The 26,057-nt window shown below is 40.1% G+C and overlaps 1 protein-coding gene across 5 annotated transcripts in view; it reads right to left on the bottom strand.

Moving 5' to 3' along the window:
• The window catches only part of Nox3 (NADPH oxidase 3), a 564,487-nt gene that overhangs the window by 46,610 nt on the left and 491,820 nt on the right, over positions 1-26,057 (bottom strand). For 4 of the 5 annotated variants that reach the window (XM_070010780.1, XM_070010779.1, XM_070010782.1 and 1 more), the window contains 5 exons: positions 18,408-18,543; positions 10,332-10,502; positions 7,485-7,580; positions 7,268-7,378; positions 6,207-6,291 (listed from right to left, as the gene is read on the bottom strand). In XM_070010780.1, the coding sequence (XP_069866881.1) occupies positions 6,207-6,291; positions 7,268-7,378; positions 7,485-7,565 (277 nt within the window). In that variant the 5' untranslated portion in view covers positions 7,566-7,580; positions 10,332-10,502; positions 18,408-18,543. Of the gene's footprint in view, positions 1-6,206; positions 6,292-7,267; positions 7,379-7,484; positions 7,581-10,331; positions 10,503-18,407; positions 18,544-23,902; positions 24,002-26,057 lie in introns of all 5 variants that reach the window. The other variant, XM_070010781.1, reaches the window with a different exon arrangement.

Here is a 26,057-nt window from a genome sequence, read left to right as displayed (position 1 = left end):
ACACATTGCTTCTTCTGACTAGCTGAAAATCGCAAACCTTACTGTTTACTTAAAATTAGGTTCTCTTATGACCTTGGTTAGAAGTCTGTGAATGGTTCTTTTGATGTCTTTAATCCAGAGTCAAGTTATCCCTAAGGATACTGGCTGATGGTGGCATTTGGGGTCCTCATTGTTGGCTGGCACAGAAGTAAATTGACATTCTCCTCCCCAACCTCACTTCTTTGCTCCTCACTTTCTATGATTCCCCATCCACGGAGCCAGGGACTGGCGCCATCCCCACTTTACAGGGATAACAACTAAGCTTCAGATTTAAACCGAGGGACTCATTTACTATGGCATGATTCACATGTGATAGAAAGAGAGACAGAATGAATTAATTCCTTTTTATTATTATTCAATGCCTATAACATCCTTTTCCTTGTGCCTTGTTGATTGTAATCTGTTTTCTATTGCATTGATTTCCACAGGAGATTTTGATGCTGTTCAACTAAATTTAAGTAAGTGGAATGAATGGACAAAAATATTGAACTATTTATTTATCCTTAATGCCAGTTCTCTCTTAATAGAACTAGAGCTATCAATGAAATAGAGGAAGAAAGCTAAGAATTTTTTAAGAGGTAGCTCTGAGGGACTGTACAGTGTCTTTTTCATATGCTTTAAAATCTGTATCTTAAATATCCCTTTGCTAAGAGCTTTGTTTTTTACAAAGCACAAGGTGAAAATGGAATATTTTATCTCTGGGAATCTTCAAGTGAAAACTGCCTCTTTCCACTTTCTCTAACCACTTTATTTTCCTCTTAGATCTGATTATAATTTAATTTTGATCTTGACTCAGAGCTAAGACACACCAGCTATGAAATCTAGACTTGTTGGGGCCTGATTGATAGATACCAGGAGAGACATTGTTTTTCTCCTTTTTGTAGAAATTATGTGTTTTCTTTTCTTTACACATTTTACTCTTTTTAATATGAATAACCATGTGATTCCACGTCATGGTGATAGGTTTATCAGAGATGTGACCAAAAGCTGATATGGTTGGTTTTTCTCTTGTTTAGTCATTACGATCATTCCATGCTGTTAGCGTTGATGTTGGAATGGAGGAGAAAGGGTACTGAAGCGGATGCTCCTTAGTTACCTAGCTCTTTTCAGTTTCTGACTTCTCATCTGCAAAATGGTTAGACTGGATAAAACTACATGATCCTAGTTTTCTTTCATTCGAGTTACAACTGCCTCCAACAACAATCTGTAGGCTAATATGAAAATAATGCAAACATGAATTTTAAGTTTCAACTTGTTTTCAAAATTAACACTGCTTTAAATGCAGCTCTTTGGTCTTGCAGTAAATCCAGTGCTGTGGACTAGGTAGGTGAATTCTTTCTGGTGTCTGACAGATATGGCGTCAAGCATTCTGCTGTACTCTTAAAGAACTCAAGATCTCTATTTCCAATACCTAATATACCAGGCTAAAAGATGAGATCCTCTCTCTCTCTCTCTCCCTCCCTCTCTCCCTCTCTCCCTTTCTCTCCCCCCTCTGTCTCTTTTGTTCTCATATTAGGCTCGAACTCAGGGCCTGGGAGCTGTCAACTTTTTTTGTTCTAACATTTGAGCCATACCTCCACTTCAAGCTTTTGCAGTGATTAATTGGAGATTCAAGTCTCACAATTTTCCTGCCCAGGCTGGCTCTGAACCGAGATTCTTAGAGCTTAGCCTCCTGAGTGCTAGAATTACAGGTGTGACCCACTGATGCCAGGCTTGAATCTCTCTACAATTTTATTTCTCACCAAAAGAGAACAATGATCCTGGGAACACTATACAGACACATTTGATGGCTGTGTGAACTTCTGAGTTCAAACAAGGAGCTTTTAATTGAAGAGCAAACAGCAAAATCATAAAGACTACAATTAGAGCCAGTTGCCCTAAAAAAGTTCCCGTTGCTTCTTTCTTTGCTTCTTAGTTTTCTGAAGATCAAAGGAAGAATAATTGAGGGGAATCTTGGAAATGTAGTCAGTGCTTGCTGTCTCTCTGTCTGGCTGTCAGTGATAACAGATACTCTGGAGCCAGTCACCTAATTAAGCAGCTTTTGGATACACGTTCCCAGAATTTGGTTGCAGTGTTTTCAAACATGTGGTCTGGTAGAAGACCCATTGGTCTGGTACCTTGTAATGCACCATACCTTTGAAAATCGCATTAAATCTGGTTGGGCAGAACTTGGCATAGAGCTTCCAGCATCTCCAGCAGATTTGTTTGTTTGTTTGTTTGTTATTGTGGGAGAGGAAGAGTCAGATGCTACGGACTGTGTTGCCCTTGGGGACATCTTTATCTCAGGGCCTTCAAACTTTTCCCTTCTCAGCGCCTTTATTCAGAGCTCTCTCCTTTCCACTTGCCTGTGTTCTGCTTATTGATGTTTGCGAACTAATTTTAGTCACTCATCAGGAGCTGCACTCAGGGTAATTGCACACCCCTGAAACCTGGCAGACACAAGCCACAGAATTTTCTGGAAAGAGCGGCCTGGGTCACTATTTACAGCCTTTTATTTTGATGGCAACTCAGACTTTTCAATTGGAGGGGTCTTCAAGGTCTACTGTGGACCAGGGAATCCAGAAAGATCCACATTAGTAAGAATGTAGAGGCTGTGAAGCGATGATTTTTTTTATACATATAGCAGTGAGGTTACAGGTCTCTGAAAATGATTTATGAGTGGTTGGAGAATGCTGGGCAGCTCTTCTCATAGGCAGGCAAGCAGGAAGGCAGGAAGCCAAGAGAAGGCTCCTGTTGCTGCTGCATTTTCTGTGCTGCCCTTGATTACAGATACAATTGTTTTGCCTCTTCTCTCCTCCTCCCTAGCCTACTTCTCCCAGACTCTAATTACATTCTGTAATGATCTGACCAATTAGAGCCTGCAGTTCAACTTCTAGTGAGGGGACGGGTGAGAAATTAGAGGTTGGCATGCAAAGTTCTCTGTGGATGTACTTCTTCCAAGGTTACACACCTCTATTAAGCCAGCCGGCTATTTGAAAAGCAGCAGTAATGGGCGAGGCTAATAAAATAAGCTCTGGGACACTGCAACTGCTCCCCCAGTGACTATACCAGAAAGCACACAATGTGAAAAGCAAGGTATTTCTATGAGACGAGGAGTTAGGAATTTCTTTTCTTTTCTTTCTCTCTAAAAGCTTAGTTGCGAGCCACATTTCTTAGTTCAAGTGAAATGCAATAATTGTTTTGTCAAGGGTTGGGAGAAATAGAGGTTTCTTCCCACCCTCCTGTCTTCTCTGGGACTAGAAACCACTGCAGTGTGGTTGGCTGGCTGCCATGGGGGTGTGGACAGGGACACTGTGTTCTCAGGTGCCTCTTCTGGCCCTTGCCCCAGGGGATGCTGGGAACCTGGTAGAGCAGCAGGGGTTCAGGAGGAAGCAGGCTGGATGTTGTCTAAGGGGAAGAGGTATCTTGATTCCTCTGGCTGCAGCAGAACATGGATATCTTATCCAGAATGACGGGTAACATTTGGGATCAAGTCAATTCCCAAACTCTCTCCTGTGCTCCTCAGAGCGCTCCCACTCTCAGAATAGCTCATGCGCTGACATCTTGCACCACTGGCTGGATTCCATGCTTCTGTGTTTGACCCGATGTGTGGGGCGATCTGTTTGGTGCCAGACAGTATGGAAGCCAAGCTGAAGGAGGCACAGAGGCCTCTCAGCCATAGTTGTTACCCTGTAGGAGGCCGTGCCAACGGAGCCCAGAGGGAAGACCAAGGTCTCGGGAAAGCGGGCTGAGCAGTGGGTTCTGAACATGGCGGCACCTTACTCAGGGGGATGGAGGCGTGGTGGAGCATTTCAGATGCCTGAGCAAAGGTACAGAAGGCTCTGGATCCTGTCCAAGGGGGGAAAGGAAGTAGATGTGGCAAGAGATGGGTGGGCAAGGGCAGTAGGAGCAGGACCAGGGATGAGACTGGCAGTGTCTCTATACAGTCTGAGGAGACGGCATTCGATTTTTCTTTTTCTGATTTGCTTAAGAATTTGTTTATTTGTGAGTACAATGTCACCCCTTCCACCATTCCCTGCCATTTCTTCCATGCTCTCACTCATCCTCTCAGTGTATCTAGTTGCATTTCATCTTATCGGCAATGGCCTGATGTGTTATAGGTTTCCAAGTTGGCCCAGTCCTGACAATAATCTACACATCTCCCAGAGACAGATAAACTGTATTGCTGCTCTTTTCATTCCAGCGGGCCTAAGGAATTAAATCTGAGACCACCCGGCCAACTAGTTGCAGGGTTGTGAAATAACCTGGTCATCTGATTCTAGTCAACTGTTGCCTGCACTGAATTATCCTCCTTAAAACAATGTTCCTTTGAGAAGGCCAGAGGTCTTATCAGGATATCTCACACATGGGAGACATTTGGTATGCATTGTAGATGGATTTGTATTATTGATATATGATTATATGAAAAGAAATATACCTACTTATAGGCTTGAGGAGAAACTATTTCCTTTAGACTTCTTTTTCTGAGGAATGTGATGCTATTTTCCCCTGTTTTCTCTGTAATAGTTTTACAACCTTCTCTTAAGAGTCCAGTTCTGGCTTTAAGCTATAGTGTAGTGTATATGATAAAATCCTTTTTTTTTTGGTTATTTTTACTATGCTATAGATCTTTTTTTTTAATGCCAGAATGAAGGATCCTTATAGTTATCTCTCTCTCTCTCTCTCTTTTTTTTTTTTTTTTGGTCCGGTCGTGGGGTCTGAACTCTGGGCCTGGACGCTGTCCTTCAGCTCTTCAGCTCAAGGCTAGTGCTCTACCACTTGAGCCACAGCGCCACTTATGGTTTTTTTTTCTTTTTTGCTTATGTGGTGCTGAGGAATCGAACCCAGGGCCTCATGCATGCAAGGCAAGCGCTCTACCACTGAGCCACCTTCCCAGCCCCCTTATAGTTCTAAAGGAAGCTCTGAAGCGTCTTTGCCTTTTCTGATGAGACAACCAAAGGCCTTTCCAGCCTCTGGTGGGACACTGAGATTCAATGCCCTTGGGAGACTGTAATTCAGATTTTAGATAACGTCAAGGTTTGGAAATGACTTCCATTTCTGAGCTGAAACGTGCTTCCTCAGAAAGAGTGCTTCAAAGTCCCCATTTCATGTGCCCGCACCCCTATTTGAAAGGCCTTAGGTCATGGTGTCTTCCCCCTCATTTCCTGACAAATCCCTGAGACCTTCTGCAAAGTATTTCTGGGGTTGGTTTAATCTGGCGTTGAAGACAGCCATTGGGGGGGCTCTTCCTTCATGTCTCATTGCACACTCAAACTTGTGTTAATTGGCACTCGGGCACCGTCTGTCATGTCTTGTTGCTTAATTAAATTCACATTTGTTTTGAGTGTTCCTTTTACTCTGCTATTTTTTATGCTTGAGAGGATAAAAACAAACGTGGAAAACACTTTATAGTTAAATGAGTTTGAGGGAAATAGTCCTGAATCATAACTTTTTATTGTTCTGGGAGCCTTTTATTTCAGTCTTTGTTTCCTGGCAAAGCCAAGTTTATTGTTGCCTCTCTTCCATTCTTCTTCACAGGAGTCTAACCTTTGACTTAGATGATAATTTTTACTTGGATTAGAAGTATATTATTAACAGTAACCCTTTCATGTTAGTAAAATTCATATCTACCCAGATCCTTTTATAGCTTCTAGCTTACTGCTGTTCAGAACCTAGTTCACCTAATCTTTATTTCCTGTTTTGTTTTTCTTTTTACTGTCTCTGAAACCACTTGACAGTCATTTTCCTGTGACCGTGAATGAAATTTTGAGCATAGGTCAATTTTATTTCTGACGTAAATTGTATTGAATAATAAAAGTGTTCATTTTTCAAGTAGGTTGTTTACAAGTTACTTACAAATGAAAAGAAAATGTCATTATCTTTTCTTTGATAGATTGAGGTCTTGGTGTGGAAAAACTATAGGAGTATGAGTCAGAAATGAAAAAAACCCTCATTTGTATAAATGGGGTTTTATGCTATTGGATGGAGTTTATACAATTGTTTTTAAACCCAGGAAGAGAATTAGGGGTGGATTACAAAAAAACATTAGATCTTATAAACAATATAAGTTAAACATTAAATATCATAGCTTAATAGTTTAATTCTAAGTGAAGCTACAAGTTAAATATTAGATATGATAAACAAACTATAACTTAAACATTAGACGTTAGAGATCAGTAAGTACTTACTTGCGTGAACAGCTATCGCATAGGCAAGCAGCTTGTGGAACTTGAGTGTTTTGTCTAGTTGCCTTCTCCACGGACCTCTGCAGCACTAGTGTAACAAAAAAATAACTAATTGAAGTCAGGAAACAAGAAAGCAAGCAAATAAACAAAATCCCAGTGTAGAGCTGTCAGACGAATGGCAGTATGAAGAGCGCTAAGAGAGGAGGACTCAGTCTCTGCCTTTGTGTTGTTTAGCGTAGGGCTATTGGACCAAAGTTAGTGGCAAGGAATCAAACAGCAAAACAAAAGGTCGTTACTTGCTTTGCTGAAAGTTTAAGCTAATAAAAAATGACGGAATGAGTAGTTCTCTGGCTTGTCACTCAAAACTCAAATAAACCCTCGGACATCCTTGCTTCATTGAGCTTCTTTACTAGAAATGGCGAAGGTGGTACTTCCATCCATGTGTTTCATGTAAGCTGTAACTTATTCCCAACTGCACCAAGAAAGGCAGATCACACATTTATATCTAATATTGATTACATGATGATTCCATAGTAGATGACTTGCTCTGGTAAAGTTGATGGAAAGTCCCTTTTGGTATCTGATCTCCTGTTTGACAGGAAGCACAGGTAAGTACTCAGCACAGGGAAAATCAGTATGATTGTCTCATTAGGGCTGGAAGATGTTAAAATCAGCAGACTGAAGTCTGTGACTGTGACTGTGGTGAGAACTCGGATAAGAACTTGGGTAAGAACTCAAGATGGCAGTAAGAACTCAGGTGTGGCTGAGTAGCACTGGTCTCAACTGCTTATTTGTCTTCCTTCAATAAGAAATGGAATTGGCTTGAGCTGTTACAATGCTCCCATCTCCATGGGGAAATGGGAAACAGGTTGAACCATGAGTGCAATGTCATGTGGGACATCCATGGCAGAAGTCAAGGTCAAATTAGATGCACTGATTTTCCCCTACTAACCAGTTTAAGTAGGATTACTGGCTGTTTATTAGTAAAATACTTTTCATTTTCATGAGTACTTACACAAGAAAGTCAGAACAACTGAGGTTCTTGTAAACATTTTAATACTTACGGTACTTGTTCCTCTCATGAAGGAGATAAGGTTCCGGCTGACGGGTAACAGAATTAACATGCAGTTAAAGTTGAGGCACACTGCAGATGCTCGTGCCCATGCCAGCGCTGACTGTCCGTAGGGAAAGATACAGAAAGGAGGCACAGTGAAAAGAAGAATTCAGTGACAATGGAATGCATTTCTTTTCTGAAACAATGATGCGCTCAACTCTACTTACACCCAGGATAACTCGTGTATAAAGGAAAGACTCATCTTCTTCATACCAACGGAAGGTGTCCGTAAACAGAAAGACATTCATTGCCAGCCAGGAGAGCTAGGGCAGAGAGAAAAGGGAGGTATCAGTATAGTCTTCAACCTTTCCTCTTGGGATGATTCTTCTTCCAACATGGATTGGAAAGCTGCTTCATATTGATCAGAGTCAACTCCATGTATTTATGTTATTCCTCACAGATCAGTCTTTCATGGTGATTTACAGAGGGTGAGAGACGATTAACTTTATGAAAAGATTTCAAACACATATACGTCAACTTTGGGTCGGGTGAAGAACAGAACCTTTGTAGCTCACATTGACAAGAATGGCAAGGAGGAACTCTAGAAAAATTCCATTCCATACACTAATTCCAAGACTTTATTTGATTTACAGAAATACACATGACGCAGTCATGAACTACTTGACTTTAAAAATAATTTTAAAAATAAACTCAATTAGAAAACAACTTCTCATGGTCCTCTAAGGGTAAATTAAATAGATCTACTGAATGTTCGCTACCAACTTTTCATGTTTTAACTAGTCATTTCACCATTTTTAATGTTACTCTACAAGTTATCCCAAAACATCAGTATTTTAAAATAGGATACATGTATGGGAAGCGCAATGACTGACACGATACTCACCAGCACTAGGATGGGTGTGGTTTCCTTCAAAAGCCAGTGCGCCATCCTGACGCTTTTCCCCTATGCGTTCAGTAGTATGATTGCTTATCCCTTTCCGTCAGCTGAGCCTGGATGTTGCATGCTTAGTAAGGAGTTCCGTACTAAATTGTCTCATCTTTTTGTGTTGGGAAGCACCTCCGGGGAGCTGCTCTCTAGGAATTTCTAATTAGGGCGTTCGTGCCAAAGGCACGTCACCAAGCTGACATGCTTCATGACCTGGGTAAATACCAGGCAAGTCTCTGTCTAATGATTCCTCTCTTCAAAGATTTCATAAGAAAGGAAAGCTCATTTTTATTAAATTGTCTTCATGTACTTTCTAGCCCATTCATTTTCTACATGATTGCAGTCAAGATGATAATGAGCCTGTGTGTAAATCTGAGGAATAAACCAACTTTTTCTTCATACAGCCAAGTGCTTTCACCCTTCCTTTCTCTACTTTGATTATTTTTACTTCTTCTCCCTTTCGAAACGTTCTCTATAGAGGATAGGTAGTGAGAGCTAGCTAAATAAATATGGATGAAACAGTCTTTTAGAATCTGGTATAAGAGATTCTAAAAGATCACAAGTAGGAAAACATTCGTAAGTCTAAAATTATGACTATAAGAGAGTCAGCTTTCTTGTATGAAAATAAGGGGCTAATACTCATTTCTTGCCCTAATTCTACTGGCAAACCCAGGTAGCAAGTGAGGACACCTTTTCATACTTTGGCCATCTAAGGAGTAGCTAGCCACACATGAGCCTGGTCATTTTCTGATTTTTGTGTAAGTCATAGTTACTATTGTAGGCATACATATCCCAATTAAATCACTTTTGGGGAGTTATTTTGGGCCTAAATACTTCATGCATTTTTTTAGATAATTAAACTGAAGACAAGAGATATGAGTCATCTGGATAGTTGTTTAAGCAACTATGTGTTTACATAAAGTGGGTCTATTTAGTTGTACAAAAAGAACTTTACATTTAGAAAAAACTGATAGGAGTGATTATTGTAAATACTTGTTAACTCATACGTGTTCAGGCACTTTGTTAAGAATGATTTCAGCATTGTCCAGCTGAATCTTTACTGAGATACAGGTAGACACAGTGAGCTCCAGTACAATGCTATGGAACAAGCTCAAAGTTAGTTGATGAAGGAGGAGTGGGGCTGGGAATCCAGCTCTTTCTGACCACAAAGTCCTTATTTTTAAATATTACCCTAAGCTACTTTATTTAAGAAATACTAGTATATGGATTTTTGCATCAACCTCTATACATTGGACATATTTAAGTTATAGAAATTCACTTTATTGATTAAAGGATGTTGTTTAATGTGCTTAAGTATACTATTTCTATATAATACCAATGAGTAACTGAAAAGTTATCCAGCAGTATTGCTCATGTATTTATGATTTTATAAATGTGTGGATCTATAATATCTTGAGGACAGCTAAGGCTTGAATGCATTCCCTGCTTCTTAGAAACTTGATCCACAATGAGGCGATCTAGTCCTCATGAGAGGATGAGGTCGTGACTCATGCACAGATCAGTGCTATAATCTGCAGAGCTGGTTCCTTGTGAAAGGATAAATTCTGCTCTCTTTGCACTCACTCTCCTACGCAAGCTCTCTGTGGTCTGATGAGGAAGGAAGGCCATTACCAGATGCGAGAGAATTGATCTTGGACTTCTCAGCCTCCAATTTACTTGCGGAAGTAAATTTCTGTTTTTATAAATTACCTAGTCTCCAGGATTCAATTACAGTAGCACGATATGGACTTAAGTGAGGGGAGATGTGGCACGTTAAAGCAATTAGTGATCAGCAAGGGTCAGCTAGTACCCAGGGACTACAACCACAACTGTGAGCACTTCTTTAAGTATTGTTTTTTAAAGGGGGAGACCGCTAGCACTGGGGCTGGAACTCGGGGCCTCATGTTCTTGCTTGGATTATTTTTTGCTTAAGGATAACACTCTACCACTTGAGCCACAGCTCTACTATAAGCACTTCTTTAAACAAACCAATCCAGAGTTCATAAATTCTCATGCTTTAAGCCTGTTTTCTCTCTGCACTGAATTACTTTAGGTCCAGTGCCAACATCACTGATGAGTTTACAATACTGGAATCAGACTTTCTAAGATCCAAGATATCACCGCTTACCTCATACTCCAAAGTCTCAGTCTAATTCCGAGATCCTTCATAGAAGCACTCAGTTTTATAAACAAGACATTAAGTTGCTCTTGTTATTTGTTAATTTACCCGGTGAAATCTCAGGGATGTATAACACGGCCATAGGTCTGCCTTAGTTTCCACTCCATTGAAGAATCACAACTGAAATCAAGAAACATCTTTAAATCAGGTCCCAAGATATCAGAGCATCACAACCTTTATAAAATAGAACATACATGATGACTACAATGGTATAATTTATTTGTTCATTTTTTCCAATTATCCATTGACATTATACAGATCACATTTTAAACCAAGACAGTCATTTCCAAAGGACAAATTTAATGGGGTGGCATTTAAGGAGGAAGGGGAGTGAACAGAATCTACTGAAATAATGTAAATGCCCAGAATTTCATCTATTTTTATCTAATTGTTTTCATTGCTAACAGTGCTCATCTTACTTCTCAGAATTTTCTCTGAACAAAAATGATGAAATTTGAAATGTTTGTTTCCAAGGTACCAAACACTGTTCTAATGAAATGATTATACTCATTGGCTCTTCTAGATGATGTGGAAGTTCCCTTCCCCCAACAGCCCTCCTTCCCCCCACATAAAGCTGACTAATAACAAAAAACATAGGGAAAGAAAAACAAATATGTTTACAAAACGGATAACTTGTGGATGTGGATGTAAATGCCTTAATTATCCTACATCCCAGGGATAAATCTACTCCAATGTATTTTAGTTCTTCGTTGGTCAGCTGACCCAGCAATAAAATGCTTTGATCTCCAAGGCTGAGATTGATCACTGGCTACCTTTTGTTGCTACACCCTGAAAAATCTCCATTCCCTGTAGTCATAGAATTCAGAGCATAAAAACATCATTGTCAAATTATCATCTTCTGAGCATTCAACATGCCCTTGCCTTTACCTGAAAGCAGATGTAAACATTGGAGTATTTAGATGAAAAGAAAAAAAAAGTCAACCCATACAACCCCAAGTTTTATTCGATTATTTTGAGGAGCATTTTTTGTAGTAATAATGTAATGATATTAGGTAGATCAGATGTTAAGTAAGTTCCACTTTTTTTTTTTTTTTAGGTCCAGTTGTGGGGCCTGAACTCTGGGCCTGGGCGCTGGCCCTCAGCTCTTCAGCTCAAAACTAGCGCTCTACCACTTGAGCCACAGCGCCACTTCCGGCTTTTTTTTCTGCTTATGTGGTGCTGAGGAATCGAACCCAGGGCCTCATGCATGCAAGGCAAGCGCTCTACCACTGAGCCACCTTCCCAGCCCTGTAAGTTTCACTTTTAAAAGACAAGCAGGATGAACGTGGATGCATAGTACTATCTGGTTTTAAAATAAAATCTAAGGAAATTTATCACCAATATCCTAAGTTTGGCTGAATTAGACATATTCTGTGTTTATTTCAGGAAACACTGTGTTCTCTCTCTCTTTTTTTTTTTTTTTTTGGTTAGTCGTGGGGCTTGAACTCTGGGCCTGGGCGCTCTTCAGCTCTTCAGCTCAAGGCTAGTGCTCTACCACTTGAGCCACAGCACCATTTCCGGCTTTTTCTGTTTATGTTGTGCTGAGGAATTGAACCTAGGGCCTCATGCATGCAAGGCAAGCACTCTACCACTGAGCCATCTTCCCAGCCCACACTGTGTTCTCTTAATAACATTATTATTGTTTTACAGTGGCTTGTATCACTGATTTAATCCACAGTACTCGGTCCAAGTGTTGTCCCCTCACCTGGGGCACAAGTCTTTCATTTATTCCATGGCCACAATTCCAAATGAAAGGCGGCCCTCTGTGCCGAGGCCTCAGGCAGGGTAGAGACCTGAGGTCTAGCTCCATTATGTGCCTGACCTGAGTGTAATAACTAAGAAATCAGTTAGAGGCAGGGGCAGGGGCAGGTGCAGTTGCAGGTTGTACACCTGAGGTCTCCTGACAACCTGAAGATCTCGCCCACCCTCCAAACATGGTCTATCAACCCCCAGATTTCCATGTTGGGCTAGCTTCATGCTCTCCTGCTTTCATCTTCCCAGTCCCTTGCACACATTTGGAACATGTTACCTCCTTCCATGTATCAAGTCATTAAAGCCCTTCCTGCCTGTAGCTGGGTTACAGGAAGCTCCCAGTTCATGGGAGAGCAGGGTGAGGAATGTCTCATTTCTAACCCCAAAGACACTAAGCAGCACAGTTCATTACATTCTATTTTGCCAATTTTGACTTTTTGGCTTAGTAATAAAGTGAAAGCCAGAATTATCCTGCTCTTTAAATGTGACATATTACTTCTGTACACATTAGGGGTTAGTTCAATAATACATAGAGAACCACTTTCATTTCTCTGCCCCTCAGCACGGAAGATGGGTCTGGACAAGTCTCTACACACATCCGGTGGCAGGAATTTTCCAGCGGGTGGTAGTGTTCATTAAAGCTTAAAAGGGAAAGGGGAGTTCTTCTTCGCAGGTAGTGGTGAATCATTTAGCTTCTGAGTTCAGGGAAATTTAAAGTTGAAGAAGGCTAGTCTAGAAATTCCCCTTTTGCATATCCAAGCTGTTCATCTCTCAAAAGTCAAAGTGGATGCCAGAATTCCATAGATTTCATTTTTCAAGATGAACATTCATATTTGAACATATTTCAAGCCAGATGGTTTACAGTTCATGTATTTGTTGGCGTTTTCCTGCCACAACAACTAAATATTGAAGACACATATTTGTGATGAGGAGAGCACTTCCAACTATGCGTTCCTGCTGCTCACCGCCCTGCTCATCCCTCAGCCTCCCCCTGCCACCCCCACCCCCTGCTACAAGGAAGAAAACTCCAGTCAAAGCGATGAAGTACATCCATTTGATTTAATAGATGGAAGACAGGTAAAATAACAGAAAACAACTTTCCTGCAAAAAATTTTTTTTCTTGTAAAGTCATGAATTTTTTTTTTGTAGCAAATAAGAGAGCAGATGAATGCCTTTTAGACAATTCTGTTTACTTTTAATCCTTGTGGTACTTTAGTGTTAGGTTCTTCAAACTGACTTGTGTGATCAGAGTGTAGAAAAAGAGCAGGAAGTCAAACACAGGTTTAGTATTTGTTTTTTAATGAACCCATCAGATAGGAAAATGTCAGCTGGAAAAGGATTGCTCACTTGTACTGAAGAATGCAATGTCACTCAACACGCCCCATCCTCTGTATCTTTTTCATGATGAAACTATTTGTTGTTCGTTTAGCATTTCACATACAATGGATCATTTATTCTACCTGATTTTCAAATATTTGTCTTATTAATAATCTAAGGATTCATTTTATTTCAAGAATAGGCCATTGGGAACTGAATCAAAAACTAATTACAAAATTTATTTTAAATAGGAGAAAAGCACTTATCTAGCAACGTAACTATATAACACAGCACAGGTCATAAGCACACAGAAAGACAGTAACTTTTATTTAAGATCTGGTTTTTAGAAGCTCATATTTTGACTCAAAGTTGCCTAGAAATGAGGGATTTTTTTCTTTTCAAGAATGGAGAGGATTTTAGGGATTATGTAGTGTCTTTGTCTTGTTCCAAGGAGGAAACAGAGACCAGTAAGCTTCAGGTCTAGGTTAAGTTCACACTGCTGGTGAGAGGGAACAGGAGGCTGGATTTGGGTGTTCTATTCCAGGCGCTCTTTTGTTCTAGCACTACACCTCTGGTTTTGTGTCTCTGCAGTTTGGAGATAACAGGAATGAGAGGAAAGAAATAAGCAAAAAGCATCTTGATTTTAGACAAAGGGGCCTGCGAAGTGCTAACAGGGAAGATGTTACCATTCTCCAAAAGCCTGGAAAACAGCTATTTCTGAAGAGCCTTCAGGTACCAATAATTTCATGTGTTATATCATTTGTGTTGTATAATTCTCACACACCTAAGCTCTACTGAGTAAAGACCACAGACAGAGTTATAAGCATACCAGGCCAATCCTCCAGTTCTGCGTCTGCCTGCCTGGTCATGTCATTTTTAAGACAGATGCACAGATGCTCAGTGACAAGTAGTGATGACAAGTTCCCTTATCTGCATGAATGCTCCTGCTTCGATTGGCATCCAGAGCTAGAGGCATTTTATGATGGCCTGGCTGATTAACTTGAACCAATAAAAAAAATGTTATTTAGACTGGCTAGAGCCATTAAGCTGTGTTTCAGTCCCTTGGAAAGAGTAGATCAGTCATCGAGTACCGCTCTACCTTCCTGCACTGACAGCACCGCTCCTCAGAGAATGTAGATTTAATGTCAAATGTTGAAAAGTTATACTTAGAATGTGAATTTTCGCAAGGGAAGGATATGATTTTTGTAGGACGGTTGACCTGAAGAAATGACTTGTTTCTGGTAGATAATTTAAAACAAAATTTCTTTTCAGTTTTTTTTCTACTTCCATATTTTTAACAATTCTTTTAGCCAAGGAGAGAAAATAATGTCCCAAAGCCCAGTTGAAGTACTTTTCAGAAGATGGATCTTCAACAAAGATAATGAACTCTTATAAGTAGCTTGGAAATTGGGTATATTGGTGTATAGTTGCCTTGGTGCCGGCTTGTATCACTATTTTCTAGCCATGTGGTCTCATCACTACCAGATTTTTTTTTTTTTTTGGTTGGTTGTGGGTCTTGAACTCTGGGTCGGGGAGCTGTCTCTCAGCTCTTCAGCTCAAGGCTAGTGTTCTACCACTTGAGCCACAGCGCCACTTCTGGTTTTCTGGTGGTTAATTGGAGATAAGAGTCTCACAGACTTTCTTGCCCGGGCTGGCTTTGAATCATGATCTTCAGATCTCAGCCTCCTGAGTAGCTAGGATTACAGGCGTGAGCCACGGTGCCTGGCTCATCACTACCAGATTATCTGTCATTAGAATCTGTCAATGCTCCAAATCTACAACATCTAACTAGAACCCAGTTTTCAGTTCACAGTCCTTTCCAGATGAGGGCCTATGGATTTCATAGGTTGGTCATATGGTTGTACCTCAGTTTCATTAATAGCTTAACATCAATCATGATTAAGTTTGGAATTTGTAGGATAGACTGGAAAAGTCTGGTAAGAGTTGATGCTCTAGGCTTGAATCAGAAGAAGACCTCAGTTTTTGCTCGTAGGTCTTCACCTGTTGGCGTGAGACTCAGTGCATTATGAGAGTGATCTGTTTTGCCAAAGGCTGCTGATTTAAGTGTCAATCAACTCTAAAACATACCTTAGTGTAATGTCTAGACTGTTCATTGGCCAAACAACCTGGCACCGTATTTTAACCAAGTTTCTATCACAATCTGTTGCTTTGTAAACAAACCCCTTCAAGAATCTTCTGCAAGATTTCTATACCTCAAATAATTTCACCCTTGCTTGGAGGGTGCTAGAACATGAGGTAGCTCAGGAAACAGCAGTGTCATCAGCAGGTAGAAATGGAAGATAAGAGGATATAAGCACTAAACAATCATTTGAAATTTAATCAGGAAGAAAAGGATGTGAAGGGTCCCCCAGGAAGGGGGACCAGCAATGACAACAGTCATTGGCCCTCAGAGGACTACCACAGGAGAAGTAGTCAGGGCCCGACCACTGAGGGCAATTTATCAGTGTCCTAGAGCTGTTTTTTATCAACTCACCACAAAGATGGAAGCTTAAAAAATGTTTAGAGAGGTCAGAAGTCCCAAGAGTTCTACTTCTGTAAGTTTCAGAATCTCTTCCATGATACTCTAGAAGCTTTTGGTGGCTGTTGATAATCCTGGGTGTGTGAGTTATAGTTCTGGCAGTGTGGCAAGCCAAGTATTTGAGATAATCAATGTATCAGGAAGAAAGGTTTAGTTTAGCTCTTGGTTTCATAAGTTTTAGTCCATGGTCATTTGGCCATGCTACTTTGGGGCTCTGGGAAGGAAGCATGTCATGTCAGGAACATGTGTGAGAGGAGTTCTCTTCTCCTCATGGCAGCCAGGAAGGAGAGGGGAGGGAGGAGGAGAGGAAAGGAGGAGAGAAGGAAGGGGAGAGAAGGGAGAGGAGAGTAGAGAGTAGAGAGGGAGCTGAAGTACTTATATCTCCCCCTCCCCCAATGATCTGACTTCCTTGCAGTAGGCTCTACCTCCTCAAGTGTATGCCACCTTCTGATATCACTGCAGACTGGAGAGCAAGCCCTTTGTATGTGAGCCTTTGACAAATATTTAAGATTCAAACCTTCACATCTGGCTTAGGGCTGGGTAATAGCAATCTCTGGCTTTATCTTCAAGTAGCCTCTCTCCCTCTCTCTCTCTCTCTCTCTCTCTCTGTTCTTTCTCTTCTATTCCTTGTGGGATCAGTCATCATCATATTTAAGTTTGCCCTTATCTAAGAAGATATAACTTAGAAATATCTTTATTATAGCTGCCAAGACTCTTATTCTTAATAGGGTCCATTCTGAGAGCCCCAGTAGACATATCATGCTGGGGGGGGGACCACTATTACCTTCAGCATGATCTTGTAGGAAAACATTAACTCTGAGTCTGAGCACTCAGGGATGGTAGGTGTGGCTCCCAGGACCTGTGACTGTCAGTTAAAAGGGCCAGGACACCTGATGTAGACCAAGAAACCGTGGTGAAGATCCATCTGCAGGAGACAGCCTCTGCTTAGCTCCAAAGGAATGCGGGCCAACATAATTCTCCCTTTTAATTTTTGAAGGAAACTAAGAAACTCTGTTTCTGGAATGTTACATGAAATCTTCCTACAAGGACCATGTAAATTCAGGAAACACATCTGTAGGCTGAAAATGTCTCCTAGATATTAAGTTATGGATTACCACTATAAGGGAGAGTAAGTCCTGTGACAGCATGAAATACAGGGGAACTTGTCCTAAATTGTTACAGAATAAGATGACCTTGGAATCAGAGTGGAGGATGAACTGGCAGAGTGAACTTGGAATCTGGAAGACAAGGTAGAAGCCCATTCACTGCAATAAACTGGGAGGGGGCACAGGAAAGGGACCTCTGGGACTGGCAGTCCTCAGTTTATCTCTGAGCCCCTGGTGAAGAGCTACTGAATGAAAGCATGAATTAAGGGACACTTAGAAAATCTACAGCATGGAACAATAAAAGTTACAGAGGCCCAAATTCTTCTTATGGAACTATTTCAAGCATCTAAGAGTTTGTTTTTTTTTCTCCTTCTTTCAGTTATATCTACCAAGCAGCACTTTGCTTTAATTTTCAAATGAAAAATATAACCATATACATAACTAATTAAATTAATATAGCTTATTATGACAAAAATAATTTCTTTTAACTTTGTAGACAGCTCCACATTTTATATTAAGCTGCTAATACTCATAACCATATGATTTCAAAATCAGCCAAGCTTGAAAAATTATTGTCTCCGACATTCCCAGTGATCAAAGCAACCTCAATTATAATATTATATTAACCAAGCTAAAAAACAGTATTACAATTTCTAACCTCCCTGAACTGTAATTAGTCATCTAGCTATGTACCCAAATTTATTTGATATATTTTCATAGTTAATTAATTATGATTTATTTTAAAAGTATTCCATTTATAAGACTTTGCTCTCCTTAGCCTACAAATCAAATTGCTAAGGTACAAATTTAATTTTTAAATGTCTTCTTCAAAATACGGGGAAAAAAGGGTGAAAATGATACCATTCCTTCTCTCCACATTTTGACTTTGAAGAACAAGTGAAGGTGAAGTTTGCCAAACCTGGTAACTTAACACAACATTATGTGAAAAGACTATAAGTTTCCTTTAGAATAAATGACCAAATAGTGAATATTTAAGAGTCACAACTGAACAAATGTCTGACGCATACCAGGAGACCCTCCCAAACTCGGAGGATAGCTGCTACAGGGATCCATGCTTACATTAATGATACATGACCTGGAAAGCGACAGAACATTCCCCTTTGTTCACTGAAAGCTAATGTCCAGTGTCAAAATACAACAGAACAGAGAGTCAGTGTTTAAAAAGTTGTTGGAAGTAACCACTGGAAATTAAACTGGATGAACTCAAGTGGTTTGTGAAAAATCACATGACTCAAGCTTCCAGATTTAAAAAAAAGAAATGAAGTCAGTTATTCAGATGTGGACAATTACCGCAATGCCCAGATGAGGGAAGAAGTCCTCAAGATTTTGTTCTTTCTGGACTGAGTGCCTATATCCATAGCCATTCTCTTCTGGAGACTTCTGGTCATAGGACTGGTCTCAATAGGGGCAAGGAACTCCATCAGTCCTTAAAACATAGAAAAATACCAGTTATAATACTTTCAAATATTAAGAAATATATAACCAGATTCATGACAAAAAAGGGATAATTTCAGTCACCCAAATGTAGAAGGCATACAAGTATGAGTAGCAGTGAGCAGAGCTGCAGGATAGGAATCCATCCATCAGAAAGTCCAGAAGTTAAGTCACCCCCAGCATACTTAAAAGATGGTACCAAGCTGGGCACCGGTGGCTCATGCCTATAACCCTAGCTACTCAGGAGGCTGAGATCTGAGGATTTCCTGGCAGGAAAGTCCGTGAGACTCTATCTCCAATAAACCACTAGAAAACCAGAAGTGGTGCTGAGGCTTAAGGGGTAGAGCGCTCGCTTTGAGCTGAAGAGCTGAGGGACAGCGCCTAGGCCCAGAGTTCAAGTCCCATGACCGACCAAAAAAAAAAAAAAAAGATGGCACCAGATTTGCCACCCAAGTCTGTCTGCTTTGGGGGCTCACAACAAAGTACCCTAGACTGTGTAAATTTTAAGGGAGAGAGGCTTATTTTGGCTTACAGTTCTGCAGGTCTAAAGATAAGGGATTGCATCTGGTGATGGTCATGCTGCTAAGGTTCTGAGAAGGATCAAGCCAGTTCTTGTGAGACTTAGAGCATGTGTGCATATGTGAACACATTTTCTCATCAGTCACCAGGCTACAACCACAGGGGACCTACCACAATCTCATCCAACATAATCACTTCCTCCCAACACCAGGAGCAGAGGCAGCCTTTGAGGACACTCTGAACGATACCCAACCCCAGCACTACCTGATGGAAGGAACCATAAAAAGAAAAACCTCACTATTTTTTTAAAATAAGAACGGGTAAAGTTTCACTTGTAAGCAGAATGACTTATTCCTTATTGTGAGAAGTAGAACTACCTGCAGATCTAACTCTAAAATTTGTACTGAAGGTATATGCAATACAGAGTCACAAATTAATGTTAAAATGGTTCATAAGTAATGAGCTTCTTAGGCTCCTCACAGAGGCAGTGGTAAATGTCCCATATCAGGTAAAGCTCTACTATTGAGTTTCTTGTAACATGAACTAATATACAGAAATTTTAGTAAGTGCAAGGCCCAATACAAAGCAAGAAGATAATAAATTGGGCAATTACTCTCCAAATAGTTTGAAATAATAGAGCAATAACTATTCATTCCAGGCAGGAATTATTTCAAGTATTTAAAGAATGTAATTTCCCTAAATTTTGAGATCTACTTTTTGTAGAACAAAAAGAGCTTAACCATACTTTTTAATGATAATATCCTTGTGAGTATTGTGTGTATTGATGGGTAAAGGAATGTGTGTGTTGGTGTCTTTGAGGACCAAGGTTTTCAGTGTGGGGGGAAAAAGGGATAGAAATGTAAGAACACAATAATTACAGATTTGAATTAGAATTATCAGTTTAAAAACCTTTATTTAAAATATGAGTTTATAGTTATATTTGCTGAAAAGGTCAAGAGAAAAATAAGAATGTCAAAATAAAAACAAACAAACAAATTGCATTGCCCAGCTCTGAGAAGCAGCAGCCACACTGGTTGGAACATGGATGAAAGGGAATTTAGCTTTATTAATAATCAGAAAATACAAGTTGTTGAGGGAAAAGAAGTAGACTTACTCATCTTAAAATGGAAAACTGTATTGAGTTGGCACAGAGATGGGAAAGGGGAATATTTAGTGGCGTGCAATTGATTTGGATATAGGTACACTCTAATGCCCAGCAGTTTAGCTGGGTACTTGCCTTAAAGAAACTCCTAACAGGTGTCTCTAAGGAACTATGTATCCAAATTTTATTGCAGCCTTTAAGAAAGTAAAATCCTTTACACTGCTTCATGTCCATGAACAGGAGAATGGCATTCTGAGCTATCTTCACTCCTATTTTTACCTGCATGATTCTTTTTTTTTTTTTTTTTTGGGTCCAGTCGTGGGACCTGAACTCTGGGCCTGGGCGCTGTCCCTCAGCTCTTCAGCTCAAGGCTAGCACTCTACCACTTGAGCCACAGCACCACTTCTGTCTTTTTTCTTTTTGCTTATGTGGTGCTGAGGAATTGAACCCAGGGCCTTAGGCATGCAAGGCAAGTGCTCTACCACTGAGCCACCTTCCCAGCCCCACCTGCATGATTCTTAATCAAACTCATTCCTCCTCACTTGTGTTTTGCCACTGATTTGGTGGATAAAATGATGTGTTCTTCCTTCTTCCTCCGTGACTTTTTGTGAGTATATGTTGATAGTTTGTTAATTGGCTTTCAGACTCAGAGACAAAATCACTTGGGAAAATCAACTCAAAGGAAGCAGGGTTTACTGGCTCCTGGTTTCAGAGGTTCTGCCCACACGTGCTCTGTTGTCTCGTGCCCACGGCCGACTCATGCCACAGGACGGAGGGCGTGTGGGAACAGAGCTTCTCACTTCATGGCAGCCAGGAAGCAACCTGCTGGGGGAGAAGGGATGGGGAACAAGTGTACTCCTCAAGGCCTCCCTCAGCAACTTACTTTCTCCAGCTGCTTTCTTGCCTACTATATGTAGTTTCTGTCACCTCCCAATAGAGATTTATGAATCTATGAGTAGATTAATCCATCCATGAGATCAGAACCCTCTTGAGCCAATCATCTCCCCAAAGCCCTACCTCCGAACACAACTGCACTGGAAAACAAGCCTTGAAAATGTGAGGTTGTTAGGATACCTCAAATCGAAGCCATAACAGGTAGGTTCTTATGGATCCTTAAACAGGAAGACATTAATTGGAAATGTGAAATAACAGAGCTTGCTTTGGAGGAAGCTCCTTATATAGTAATCCAAGGCTCCAAAGAAAGAAGAAACATGACGGGTGGGTGGAGAGGCTGTAACAGAGGTGTATTTCTGAAGCAGTAGCTGGGCTATTCAAAGGATGAGTGAATTGGTCTGGACTCCAGAAGCAACACCCTTTCAACATGAAGTTCTAAGTCAGGGTCTTCATTTTCTATTTGAAATAAAGGAATCACTGGGCAACTCTTTTATCAAAGACAGGTCATCACCATTAAAATATTTTAAAAGTATATATGGCCATTTAAAGAGAGCTCTATTGTTGACTTTGGATAGGAATGTGATGAGACTATTTTCTTCCTTCATGATTGCATGTTAATTAAATATTCTGATTGCATTACATTGTGATTACATATTCCTTTGCTTCAGTCTTTCCAAAGGCAGCATTTTAGATGATCTTGAAGTCGTCTCTCATAAATTATCACTTAATAAAAGAGAAGAAGCGTAGCCAATTATAATTAAGTGTTCAAGAGCTAACGAGTTTTTAAAATTTTTTCTTTCTTTTTCAAAAATAAATTCTGGGAAATTTGTGCAGCCTTGTATTCTGAGAAGCTAAAAAAAAACCTATAGCAACCGAACAATGACATTGTTAAATAAATGAGGTGCAAAATTTGATTTACCTTAATATTGTTACAGTCTGGTGGGGAAAGCCCACAATATTCTTCATCCTGTCACTTACAAATTAAAAAAAGAACCCGCTGTTGACTTGGATTCTGGAACATTCTGGCTATCAGTGCAAACTCAGATGCTGGGATGGATACCAGCTCTTCGGTGTTTAGGTGTGTGTGAGTGTTTGCACACATGCGCACATGTGGTGATATATCTGTGCTCTCCTAGAGGAGTCTTGTGTGGGGCCTGGGCACCTTGTGCCATGGAAATGAATTTCAGTTCCGGTGAAATGATAAGACAGGGCAGCTGGAGAGATTTTTCTGCTCAATTGTCTTGAATAATTAACAAACTTTCACTTATCGGCAATTCAGAACTCTTTATCATGCAGCTAATTTAGGAGAAAGTTCTAAACTTTTGGTAATTGCTCTACTAAATCATTATTTGGGTTTATGTCATTGTATCTGTTCATTTTGGGGTCACTTAGGAAGGGAGGATGTGCCATTCCGGTTCAGGGGTAGTTTAACCAAAATTAATTATCTGTCTAGAAGTTGATCTACAATATGCTGAATCTGTGCCTTGAATGTCTGCAGTGTGTGGAAGGCCAGATAAATGGATAATTTTGCATGTTTATAACATGATGCCTGTGAGTACTCTGCTTGAAATGACAAAATAGTTACGTTTGTGTTGTCTTTAAAAAAAAGTTTAATTATTGGGTAGGGTGTCACTGTGAAGACCAGACTGGCCTTGACCTTGTGGTCCTCCCGCCTCAGTCAACCAAGTGCTGAGATTATAGGATGTACCACGATGCCTGGCTATTACCTTTTAATGTTCACTTGTGGTGTGTCTCCTTGGTTTGTGTAACTATAAAGGTTATTATTGGGTGATTCTGTGTTGCTGGCCATTGTGTGTTTGTGGTGGAGGTTGATACTTTACAAATGGGAGGCAGCAAAATTGGGCACATAGTCAACTGGAGCTTATAAGTTTTGGCTCTGCTTTCACCAGTTAGCTTACCTTGGATAACCCTGATTTAATTTTTGCTGGAATACTAACCTTTACAGGTTCCAAAGTCAAATGGGAAAAAATAGGCTGATTGTAAGCATTCTTACATGTAAGTTAACTACCGGCCACCCCTCCCCCTGCTCCCCAATGAGAAGAAGCAGATATTTTGAAAAGCTGCTCACCTTACATTTGTTTGGATAACAGGTAAGGGAACAAGGTGTCTATGGGGTTTATCAGCTCTAGCTTACCATCCGGGACATGGCAGTCAGTCTTAGTAGCTACACCTACCATAAGCTTCAGTTCCATTAAATTAGCTGCTCCTAGGTCTTCTATTTTTACAAATTTGCATTGACATTTCTTTCCTTCCTTCCTCCTTTCCCTCCTTCCTCCGTTGTCCTAGACCAGAACTTGAACTTGGTATGCTTTCACTCAGCTGCAAGGCAACCACCTGAGCCACGCCACCAACCCCTACATTGACATCTTTAGGTTTCCTGTTCTCTGCTTCCATCTGGATACTCTCAATAATCTTCCCTATCTATTTAAATCAAATCCACATTTTAAGATCTAGAATTCAAGGAGTATCTCTTCCATGCAAGTTTTCTTCAACTGTAGCCAGTACCCAAGCCTGTGTTTCCTAGGAAATATTATCTACATTCAAAAATGTAAGTGGGTGACTAGCAATAATGGAGCACAGTAATTAAGTGCATGAACTTCAAGGCCACAGTGGTCAGTGACTCTTGTTGTTACATGATGGCTTGGGTGATACTCTGGTCTGGATGTTCCCGCTCATCTCTCCCAGTTCTGACATTGAAATTCTTCCCCCAAGAAGGAGACTGTGTCAAGGAATGGGAGGGGTGGGAGGAGGGGATGGAATATCTGTGAAGAGAATTTATGCCTTTCTAAAAGAGGCCCCCAGGGAGCTCTCTTACCTTCCTTAGCCTTTCCACCATGTTCGAGTGGAAAGAAAGTTGTCCGAGAGGCAGAGACCCTCACAGCCATTGGCTCCTTAATTTTCAACTTTTTGGACCCTAGAATGGTGGGAAATAAATTTCTGTGGTTTATAAGCTACCAGTATATAGTACTTTGCCATAGCAGTCTGAATGGATGAAGACAGCCTAGTTAATTAACTGCTTTGAGCTGAGCTTTTCTCAGCTGTACCACTGAGATTTCAATAACAATGAATATAAATAAAGTACAGTGAACAGTATATAAAATAATGCATGTAAAATACTTAGCACTTTGCCTGACACACAGTAAGCGCTTATTAAATGTTGGGTAACATTACCTTTATTACAAAATGTCTGTTTATCTTGGTGTACTCCTGGTGTTGTTTTACATTTGCATGCTCTGGCCTCCCAGAAACAATATCATTACCTCAAGGACAGGAAAAGCATTCAGCACATTTGGCAAATTACTGAATATTCAATGAATGCTGAATGAATAGGTAGTGTAATAATTTCATAATTTCTTGTACTTCTCTTTCAGTGGTTAATACAATATCAGGCCCATACTAGATATGGAATAAATACTACTTGAGTGTTTTGAGACTATTAAAAAAATCAATGTGGGGTATGATGTCATGATTTTTTAATTGAATAGAACTACAAATATAATCAAAGAGATTTTCTTTAAAATTTCCGGATCGATTTCCGGTGCCTTTTCTGGATATCATCAGTATCTGCATAGATACATTCACCTAGAAATCTGTACTTCCTTCCCATGCATAAACACCATTGCTAGGACTAGAAGGATGGAAACCTCCAGTTTATGTAGAACACAGATTTCCTTTTTTCCTTTCGCTGTCTCTTTCTTTCTTCCTTTTGTCATTCTTCCTTCTGCTCTCTCTCTTTTCTTTTATGCCTTCCAATCCACAAATGCTGCCCCATGCCCATGAAATGCACGGCAGTGTGCCAGCATTGAGATCCATTGAGAACTTCCATAGAAGACTCAGCGAGGAACGAGATAACAACCACTGTCTTGTACAATTCAGAGGAGAATCCAGACCAATGGACAGACAATTAATAAGCACAAGGAGAGAAGAAAATATTGTTTGGAGGCCAACACGGGGACCACTAATTTCAGGTTCATTATAACATTTCCTGTCATTCTAGATACATTCTAGATATAATTCTTTTAGCATGCTGAGTTAATATGAGGAACATATCATAGTGACCTTCAGTCTAGAAGATGTGCGACAAAATGAGTCTGTGGAGCATCTTTTTCTCTCCTGATGTTATCTATCTCATTTTGTTGAAATATAGTACACAATTACTTGAAACTAGTGCCTATAAAAGTCCATAAAACCAACTGACCTTTCAAGACATAGTAAAGGTAAAAGGTCGCTGTCATTACCCTCTATGAATCACCACATTATCAATACATTAGACTTAGAGGTAAAATAATGTGAAGTTTACTTAAAGAAATGACATCAGATAATGAAGTCATTCTTTAGCCTTTCAGAAACAGGACTCTAAAATACCTCCAAATGTTCACATTGTGTTGGATTTTGGATTGTCATCTTTGCTTTTATAACCAGAGATTTCCTTATGCATTGATATGAGTCATTTTCTCCACATAGTGTATGTAGAGTCATTTGTCACCCTGACATTAAAAACATGACACAAATGGATAATGACCGAGGCAGCAAGGCCAAGATGACAAAATGTACACAGACGTTTTGTTTATCTGTATGCTTCATTTCATTGTCAAGCATACTTACGTCTTATTTAATGTTTCTATGAGTACCATGAAGTAAATGTTCCTGCACTTCGTAAATATACTCCACATTGTTATTTCAAGAGAATATCCATTAATGAATCTGACTTATTAAAAAGGAATGGCTACATATGTACTTGTGCTGTCACCCGTGTGACAAACTACAAACTTGGCATCGTTACAGAAGCCATTTGTGGAAAATGAAATAATTGCACTGGTGCTTTAAATTACAAGAGGAGTTCTCATTGGAACCAAAGACTGTTAACATGGGTTTCTTCATTAAGGACTTGTCAGCCTTTGCTTTCTGGCTGAGATGACATTTAGATATCTGTAAATCCATTTTCATAAGAAATGGAAGGCAATTGATGA

Source organism: Dipodomys merriami, unplaced genomic scaffold (genome assembly GCF_024711535.1).
Source record: "Dipodomys merriami isolate MVZ:Mamm:240054 unplaced genomic scaffold, mDipMer1.0.p SCAF_8, whole genome shotgun sequence".
NCBI classification, from domain to species: domain Eukaryota; kingdom Metazoa; phylum Chordata; class Mammalia; order Rodentia; family Heteromyidae; genus Dipodomys; species Dipodomys merriami.
Note: the sequence above shows the minus strand (reverse complement) of the source record. Positions and strands in the feature narration are given on the sequence as shown.